This window comes from Bombus vosnesenskii, unplaced genomic scaffold (assembly GCF_011952255.1).
Source record: "Bombus vosnesenskii isolate JDL3184/JDL3185 unplaced genomic scaffold, Bvos_JDL3184-5_v1.1 scf7180000013355, whole genome shotgun sequence".
NCBI classification, from domain to species: Eukaryota; Metazoa; Arthropoda; class Insecta; order Hymenoptera; family Apidae; genus Bombus; species Bombus vosnesenskii.
Genome location: NW_022882990.1, coordinates 2,702,201 through 2,712,634, shown reverse-complemented (window position 1 = coordinate 2,712,634; position 10,434 = coordinate 2,702,201). Strand labels below are relative to the sequence as shown.

Here is a 10,434-nt window from a genome sequence, read left to right as displayed (position 1 = left end):
AAGTCTAGAGAACAAGTCCAGGGGACAAGTCTAGAAATCAAGTCCAGAGCACAAGTGAAGTTCGTTCTCATGTTATCACGGAGGAAAGCTCGGTGTGGGCGTACCTTTTGAACTAAGCATGCGGATTCGTTATTCACATTTTTCGTTATAAAAATGAGAGTAACGATCCGCGATGCCCGTTGGTTATAGCCAACGTTAATAAACGAAGATAGGAGGAGGAAGCCTCCTACCAACGTAGCTCGTGGGTGACCTCATTCATCGGAAAAACCAACTTTTCCCGTTAGGTAAATACTCGCTTTTCCCGTTTGATAACTACCCGCTTTCTCCGTGATTTTTAAGAGCGAATAATAAACCTAAGGATTGTTCTAAGAACCAGCCATAAACCGAAAATACTTGCAGAATTAAAGATTCCGTTAAAAAGATTCTGTTTATGGTGGTTTCTTAGATTTATTAAGGGTCTGTATAACAGTGCGTGGGCCTTTGACGGTCAGACAATGAAGGACGTCGCACCTTTACGATACTGCACTATACTACATTCCTACATACATAGCTACATATAGTATTATATTTTCTTTCCTTTAATGATTTTATCAAAGATTGGATTTTGATGGAATACTAAACTGTAATAAATAAGAAAAAGAGAGAAGAGAAAGTCAGAAGTAATAATTCATTCACTGTGTATTATAATATTATTTGTGAAAAAGGAAAGAGTGGAAGAGGTAAAAAAAATAATATTAATTATAGAAAAAAGAGTTTTTTGGTGAAAAAAATTGTTTATGACATACCCCAATACAGGATGTTTCTGTTTTTTATTCTGAGCAAAGTACAAAAGTTCAGCTTAAAATCTAACATCATTGTTCATTTCATGAATGCTCGATGGAGCATCTTGACATAGCTCACAATAATTTAATTAAGGCAACTCTGTCGTAAATCTATGCATTAGTCCTCTTTAAATATATTACTATTCATCATCCGATAAATCATAAAGCCTAATTCCTGTTATATGCCGACTGGCTATAATACGTTTTCTATATGCCCGTTATTTCCACGATTACGAATAATAAGAAAAAATGCGAAGAACATTCGGAATTTTGAATGACAAACTACTCCGACTAGATAAGCAAGCGATTTTTTCAAGCAGAATGCGTTTATTTGTATTACAAATATTATGTACTATTTACAGACTCCTTCTACGTACATCTAGGGTCTTGCTAATATTTTTTCTATAAAGAATAAATTAATATATTAGGAATAAATTGCATTAAATGACCAAATAGTGATTATGAACTTCCTATAATATGTTTGTTCCTAGAAAAAGAAAGAAAAGGAAACAAAAATCTTGTGGGCTTTTTATGGTTTTTCATTTAAGAGAAAACAGGAAAATGATGAATGCGCGATGATAATTAGACTGTATATACATAGAGAAAATAAAACATGCTTTTATTCAAATTGGGATATTTTATCTGTATTTGAAAAAATATGAATCTGCATAAATATATACAGCCTATTTCTAAATGGCAAATAGTTGTAAATATAAGAATATTGCGAATTAAGATTGCTTCTCTTAAATATTTGTTCATGTACAAACGTTTATGATAGTCTTTATTTCATATATTAGTTATGAGCTTCCCTTCAGCCAATGTTCTTCAATACAGTCAACACAAAGCATAAGATACATGTATGTGCTTATATTACACTTTAAATTATCGAAAAGATTATTTGCGTTGTGATTTATTGCTTTCAGCGAATTAGCATTTAATATATTAATAGAATAATTTATAGGAATCCAAGTTTTATGAAAGTTTCCGATATCAATTACATGATATTAACAGCTTAAGTCAATATCAACGATACGAATCAATAGTATTTCTATTATCAATTCTTATGCGATTCTGTTCAACTTTCAATGTTTCGACGTGCTATTTTCGCATCAATGAAGCTATCCAATACTGTATAATACTAATTTAAATTTGAAATCACACTAATAGATTTTAATAAATTATTGTCCTTTTTCTAACTTTTCTAACAAAGGAATTCTTAGTCAAGTGCAGTACGAACGGTCACTTATTGCATTAAGTCAACGTAAAAGTTCGTTTGCTCATTTATTCGGTCGTGTGGAAAGTATTATAGTATATTTACACCAGGCGAACGAATGCTCGATCATTTTCCACTCTAGAAAAATAAAAACATAAAAGTAGAAATATATAATCTGTTCGTGCTTTCATGATGTATGCGTGCAATCTTCATAAATGTTCGCACGCGTACGTCAAGAAAGCATGAACAGATACACGTTTCCACTTTTATTTCTTAATTTTATTAGAGTGGGAGAAGGGCGGGCATCTGTTCGATCGATGTAAACTCTAAACGCACTATTAGGTGTATGTTTTTTTTCAAATAACAAAAAATTAAGAATAGCAATAATTATCAGTGCCATATGATCTATGTGACAAAACGATAGCAAAGTAAAGTATATTTCTTAAGACAAATTGAAGTATGAGTACTTTCTTCCTTACTCGAAACTTCATTTCCAGAAACAAATGAACTTTTGCATTAACCTATATTAATTGGTTTCTATGTTTTTAGTCATAGCTCTGAATCGTATCTGCAGGGAAATTTTCATTTAATGTAAGTTATAATAAATCAGATACATATATGAAACATACCCTTGCAGAAGTATAAGAAACAAGTATAACGATGCTATTAGCTTTAGAAAATAATTGTGCTTTTACTTCTATAGATTACATAAGTACTTCGAATTAAGACATCTCTGTGTGTTCTTTTTTGTATATTTATATAAAATAGGTAAATAATTATTAAATTATCACTTAATTTAGTTTTGTATGATTCAAATTTCTATATGAATACAATGGCAGCGAAGAGCTCTACTCAAAATTACGTATTCTTCGTGTTTCACTTTAACAAAAATTACACAGAAATTACTGAAATTATTCTTTTACTCTTACAAAATTTATAAAAACCATTATCATCATTAGAGATATTTCAAACGATACTTTGACTACAAAAACCAGTCGTCCCTTAGCGAAAATAAAATTTCGAACTCTAGCTGCACCAAATATTAACTGTATCATCATTATCGAAAATGATCACTAGACTATTAAAATCATCAAAAATAATCATTATATCGATATGCTCAAAATGGGAAAGAATCGGAACAAAAGAAATAAATATTAATCGAAATGAGAAATACTTGAATGATCAAGATTTTATCAACTTTTTAAAAATAAAGACACATTTCGATTATAAAAGCACATAATTTTTTTCTACAGCTAATCTCAATTTCAATCCTACTTTCGTTTCAATAATATAATATATAACAATGTTTTAAGAAATACTTTAGCATAAAATTGACAGAAGAAATCATAATGTTAACAATGTTGACAATGACACCTTGAACAATCACACTTGTATATTGATAAAATATTCTTTAACAATAGAAAAACGTGATTAAGTCGACAATAACTCCAAAAATTTAATGAAGATTCGCATCTAGCAACAGAAGTACAATCGACGAACAATACGATATCACCCAATTATTGATTGTAGGTACATTCCAAAGATGCTATTAACGTTTTGCACTTACAAATGTTTTAATATCATGAGTTGAAATGTATTCAGTTCACAAAATTATTAATCACAAATTTTATATTTAAAAATACGTTCTTCCTTCTGAAAAATATGTTCTTCCTTATGTAAATTTTACAAGCACTTTAACAAGAAATCAAGTCTGCAAATAACGATAAGACTCTAGACAATCAATAATTATCTTGATCTTTTAAATAAAAGTTTCGAAGAAAATTTCATTGTATTTATCTATTTTGGAGTAATTTTCATTCCATAATTATTTCGCGTAATCATTTAGGCAATTTGAGAAAATATTACTTTTAAGACACTATAAAATATAAATGTACACTTCCTTCCGTGAGTCATAAGACACTTACAAACTTTTAACATAAGTTTTAATAAAATACGTATTTAATAAAATCTTCAGAAAAGAATATAATTTAGTCTTCATTATAGTACACGTGGTTAATAAATATCAAATTCGTTTCGTAATTACAACATTCATTTATATCTATCCTAAGTATCGTATATTAAGCTTTTCGTGAACTACGGGCAATAGTATACACACATTAATATATTGAAGAATAAATGATACTAATTAATATTTCTTAATTGACGCAAACGTAAATAAAGCAATCATACATTTTTTCTCATAAATTCTGAAATTTTTAATCATCGACTTGACAAAAAGAGATGTTAAAATACTTTCCAAACGCAAAGGGTTAACAGAAAGGAACGGTTTATATATATAGTCTGGTCCAAAATATTTCAAACTTCTAACACAAACACGTAATACGCATGTTGCGATCACAGAGCAGTTTCCAGGGTCGGAACACTAGGACTACGAGCGACGTTTTGCATTGTAGGATTCTGAGGGGACTCTGATCTCGCGCGGAACATATTCTTCGTATAAGCGTGTTGTTCCTGATTGGTCGATGTAGCAGATAAGAACTGGGCCCTAGCTAGTTGATTGCTGATTCTTCTTGACTCAAAAGCGCTTATCGCTTGCTGACACGAAGGGGTAAGTTGTGAACAATTTACAGGATACGAGATAGTCGTGAAATTGGTAGTCTTGCTTTGCGCATGTGTGTCTGAAGTAATTGAAACGGACGGTAGAGTACTCGGAAATGAAGGAACTGAAGCACTGGTCTCACGATTATTATTGTTATTCACAGTGGAATTCTTTGTGAATGCTTGTTGCGCGTTTGTTGTTTGTACATTTTTACTGGAAGACTCTGTTTCTATTATATCAGGAGCTTTCGTATCTGAAGATTCTATATTAGAGAATTTTAATCTGTCGTTACACACGATGGAATCTTCATTGCTTTCATCGCTACAGAGGTCCAATTGTCGCCTAACGTTCAGTCTTAATACGGGAGAAGTATTCTCTGGAGATGGTTTCATTGCCTTTTCCTCAGCAGCTGTGTCTTCGATTATCGTAGACGACAGTACGTCCGTTCGTGGCGTTTGGAACCTCCAGACTGAGCGGGGACTAAGGACTTTGGCCAACGAAGTCGTTTGTTGGACGTTTGATGATTGCTGCTGTTGGTTCTGCTGTCGTGATAATTTCAACTGCTCTGCCGCCGAGACCCTTACAGGCCCGGTCTTCACGCTCTGCTGAAGGAGCAGCCTTTTGAAGTCCAGTCGCGATGTGGCGGGCGAGGATGGTTGAACGTTTTGTGTTACCTGAAATGGGATGAATAAGATGAACTGATCTTTATTGATATCACTGGCTTCCTTAGTTAAAGCATTCTATCTACTATTTCATAACATTTCAGAAAACTTGTATTGTTATTTATGCCTTCTTTGTTTCGCATCATTTCATTAAAAATATTTAATTATTAGTTCATAATAACCCATACGATTTCTACGAATTTCTACGAATTACAACTCGACATCACTTCCAAGGTAAAACATGGAGAGAATTCCAAATATTTCAACATATCTTAGAAAAAATACTAGATAGGACATTTTAACTAAAGCAACAAATTAGTTGCATAATAAGAAAGCTAAAAATAACAATACAGATATTGGAACACGTATAGTAAATTAAAAAATTTCTACTATTCGAATTTTGGTAAAAATCATACAAAGTATGAACATATGGTAATTATGACGATTATAATTAAATAGATAAAGTCAGTCAAAAAATTTTCATACATTCTATAACAAGGTTGTTGTTAAAATAAAATTCTACTGAATTTTACCACCAACGTAATGTATTTTATGTCAAAAAGACTATGATCAGGAGCGACGTTAAAAATAAAACAATCTTGTGACAGAATTATTTAAAATAATGAAACTATTTAAACGATTTTCTCCTTTGCAGTTGTTTTGGTATTTTACCAGGATGACATATTTTATTACAACTTATTCATATGTTAGTAAATGAATATATTGCACACAAAGATACGATGTGATGATGTAATAATTATTAGGAATAAGAACGATCTCACTGATTTCAATGAAATATGTTGTCAAGATCAACATTCTGAATAACTTTTTCTCATGCATAAAACCGCCGCTCCACCTTGGTCTCCGAGATATGCACAGAAAACTTTAATTAAGTTTAAATTACGATCACACTTCATTCTCATAATAGACGGCCGCGTTTTTATGCAGCCCGACCTAAACTAAATAAGAAGAAAAATAAATGGATTATAGGTTGAACCAGAGTAGCATATATCTAGTAGCTAAGCAGTGCGCAGGTTATAAGCACAAATATAAATGTAAATGTAATAAAAGTTGTTCAAAATGTTGACCGTGACAACATATTTAAAAGTCAGTGAAACCAACGAGGTTGCTCCTATTCTCAGTAATACCGTGACTTTTTTATAGGGTGTATTGATTTAATAAAAGTGACACGTAACTTTCTAATATGTAGTTTAATTATATTGACTTAGTTTTTTGAGAGCTTAAATCGTGCGTTGTGCGTAACTTTATCTTTAGAATAAACAATTCATCTTATAAAACGTTGGGGTAAAACAATACTATTGTAACATAATGAAAAAACATCAAATATGAGAAAATAAATTTGGTAACGATACTTTTCACGTATTGTCTATATTATACATCCTTGTTATATCGCACAGATATTTTGGATTCAAAAGTAAGATTATTGTATTTCCAAGAAATTGTTTTATAACTTGTAACCGCAATTTCAATGATCCTCAAAGTGCATCAGACTAGTTTAATATTTTAAAAAATGATTAGCAAAACTTTTTTTCATCTATGTCTGAGAAGAAATGTCGCAATATGACTCAATAAATGAGTCAATTTTAGTAAACAGGCCTTATTAACGACGAGTAATAAGATCATAGTCATCACTAAAAATTTCCATATATATATACATATATATATATATCATTATCCAATACAAAGAATTTAGTTTTCATCGTCTTGGAATACATGAACTTCTGAAGGTAAGTAATTTGTTTCCTGAAAATTGAATATTAATCGTGTACTTATATAATGAAATTATAATGGTAAGAAATGGAGTTGATCGATTTAACTTCCAGGTAATTTAATATATATATTGTATATCAACCATATCAAACAATTTTTCATATTTCTACATACCGACGTTTTTTGTGATTCGGAACTCCAGCTATTACCACTTCCAGATATCATCTTTACCAACGAATTGGTCGATCCGTAGGGAGAGGAATTTTCGTTATCTTCCTTAATATTCAACCTTTTCTTCGATTTATGTATTGCAGCGAACAGTTCTTCGTTGGACATGGTACTCTTCGTCGGCGAAAGGATCAAGTTCGTTGGTGTACTTCGACCAGACGAACTTTGAACAGGAGTGCTTCTTCCGGAGTTGGGCATCGACAACGAGTTATTGGCGGTTTGAGCCAAACGTTCGGCAACAGTTGGCATACTACGTCCAGTCGGCGTGGACGACTTGAAACTATTGCCGTAGCCGTGCCCGATCGGAGAAATTGGATTGTACTTTAACGCATCAGCACTAGGAGACTTCGTAACGGGATCACGAACAGGCGAGGACGCAAAGAATCGATATCCAAGCGCTGTTAGCCCTAATGGTGTTGTGAATCTGGGTGAAGAAAAAGAAGATTCGAGTTTAGAATGAATTCCTTTTAGTGTTGCTTTTTGATATCTTTGAATTATTTTGTTATGAACATCGATAAGTTACACTTACTACGAACTTATTTACATTTACTACATACGTTTGGAAATTTAGGGAAATATTACTGCGTTATTTCAATCCTTTGGTGGTTGATATTGTAAAAGAGCTGAGATGCGAAAGACCAGGAAAAGTTTGCATATACGTATATATCACTACATATATGTACATATGTATAGTTCGTATATATATAATATATAAAACGCACATAAAATAAAATATGTATATATGTACATATAAAATATATATATAATTAATTAAATAAATGTTTAAAAGACGTCATTAAAAAGCGATTCATAAATTTAACATTTCATGAAAGTAAAATTTACTCCTGTTTCTTACAATATTGCTATATCTCACATTGTTTATATCATATTACATATTTCCCTTACAATTTAAAACAAATTTTAAACAGTACGTTTCTTATTCTTATTTACTTTCACGATATAAGTTAAAAATTATCTGCTAATTTGTAATTTCTTTTTTAGAAAATAATACAGTGAAATATTATATTAGTATTGGTCATTTCATTCAGATAGTTCATATCCTTTTTACTTCCGTATAAGTTACTTCTTTAATGAACTATATAACGTATATAACGTTATAATATGTCACACGTAATATAATGTCACATTCATTGTGTATAATGAATGAAAATATACATTTTCAAATATTCACTCTTAAAAAGATTCTATAAAAATATAGAAACTTAAAAATATTATGAAATATAAAAAATATTTTATTCTTAGGTTATAACAAAATAAACATAAAAGTTTCTATATAAAATATAGAAAATAAAAATATTCATGAAAATTGTGTTTCCTGCATTGATCATAACAATTCACTTTGAAATCTATTTATGCAGTAAATTTATTGTTTATTTATTGTACTTTCCGTACTAGTTGCCACATTTATAGTAGAATCTCGAAATTATCCGAAGTAAGCATGACACACACCGTTTAAATAATCGACCGTTTCCGATAATTATAACCGAGTAATTTTGTTTTCGTATGAGAGAAAACTGTTTATTCTGAACTATTTGGTAAGTATCGGTATTCGGCAAAAATAAAAACTTGTGAATAAAGATGTAAGAATTCGTTTCAATTCTTATTCTTGTTCAATTGTCGAATGTCAAATATAACGTGTCAAACTGAGCTAATCTCCAGTGAATTCTTCATTCCGCTAATTAAGACTCTGCTGTATTGTCACATCTATTTACCCAATTAACCGTTACCCACCTATTTCTGAAATCCACAATCTGTTGTTGCTCCTGACTTTGCATTAATCTATTCTCCATTTCGATGATCTCTGGTGTTCTTTTACTCAATTCCATCTGAGAGCCATGGCGATTAGGATCCTGTTCTACCTTCTGGCCATGCCTGGCAATCACATGCATCGTACTCAACGAACTCCGTCCAAGACCCCTCGTGATATCCGGCGTGACACTTCGAGGTGGTTCGACGTCCCTCTGTAATCTTCTCGATGGTAGCGTGTAAAATTGTCGACTAACGTCTTTTCCAGACGCATAGTATTGCTGATTTCTGGCATTTCGCATATACACGATCTGACGTTGGTCACAGTCGTGTTGCAAGTCGTTGTAATGTGATGTTTTACTCTGTTCGAAAAATTTATCGTTACTGTTGCACAGATTTCGTCGAATATCATGAGCGTAAATATTCGGAGGATGAGCTGACTGTTGGCCATAGCTGACAGTCGTCTGTTGCTTATCACACGTTTGTATCTTCTGGCATGTGGGAGGGGCCTTCAAGATCTCTTGGATTTTCTGCTTCTGAGGTTCATCGAGTTTAGGAGGTGAAATATAAGGTGGAGGTTGGACTATCCCATGAGAAGGCACCGAGTCTATTGCCAATAGTGTATTGTCTGGAACAAAATAATTAATCATTTCCTTTATTCGTGACCAATGCAATTTGAGATTTAGCTTAATTTTGTATTATCTAACGATTAATTATAAGTGTTTTGCAGATATTAACGCCTTGCTGTAGTTGAGATTAATAATTATTTAAAATATTTGAATTCGAGTAATCTAATTTCAAGCTTGTATTTTTTTTTATCATTAAGCATTTGAAACTTCATGCGAATTTTATTTTAGTTATACATATAAGTATCTACAATAATTGTGTATAGACAAAAAGCATTGTGTATAGATGTAAGCTTTTTCGATATTATTTTACATTTTTATGCCGCAATTCTTCAAAAACTTTTCGCATGATAAGTTATTTGACTTAAAGTCAAGTTAAAATGGAGGAGATGGATGAAAAAACGCGAAATAGGAATAACATTACAGTAGAACTTCGCCTGTATAAATCTGTCGCGAAAGAAATAATCCATATAACATACACTGCGTCTCATAGATATAAAATCGTCAAAAAATTTTTAATTCTTGTGTGTCGTGATTAATGTGATAAGGAACGAAGTTTGCAATGTTTGAAGTTGTATTGAGAAACAATTTTTTTTCCTTCCTTCTCCACATTTTCTTTAAGGGATAAGTTCTATCGACTGAGACAAACAAAAGCGATTGAAATCTAATTTATATTCGTTTCATAACAGAACAAACATAACAGAATATTTTATTAATTATCTTCTAATTTTCAATAATTTTTACTATTTGACTTTCTTATATAGTTAGTTTTAATTTATAGTTATATAGTTTTAATTAGATTTTATCATGTTGTACAGAATTAAAA

General features: G+C 31.4%; 1 protein-coding gene across 2 annotated transcripts in view; it reads right to left on the bottom strand.

Annotated features, from left to right (window-relative positions):
* Positions 1-786: 786 nt before the first annotated feature.
* LOC117237035 (serine-rich adhesin for platelets) overlaps positions 787-10,434 on the bottom strand; it is a 217,157-nt gene continuing 207,509 nt past the window's right edge. For both annotated transcript variants that reach the window (XM_033500620.1, XM_033500621.1), the window contains 3 exons: positions 8,968-9,610; positions 7,162-7,639; positions 787-5,268 (listed from right to left, as the gene is read on the bottom strand). In XM_033500620.1, coding sequence (XP_033356511.1) covers positions 4,390-5,268; positions 7,162-7,639; positions 8,968-9,610 — 2,000 coding nt within the window. In that variant the 3' untranslated portion in view covers positions 787-4,389. The remainder of the gene's footprint in view (positions 5,269-7,161; positions 7,640-8,967; positions 9,611-10,434) is intronic.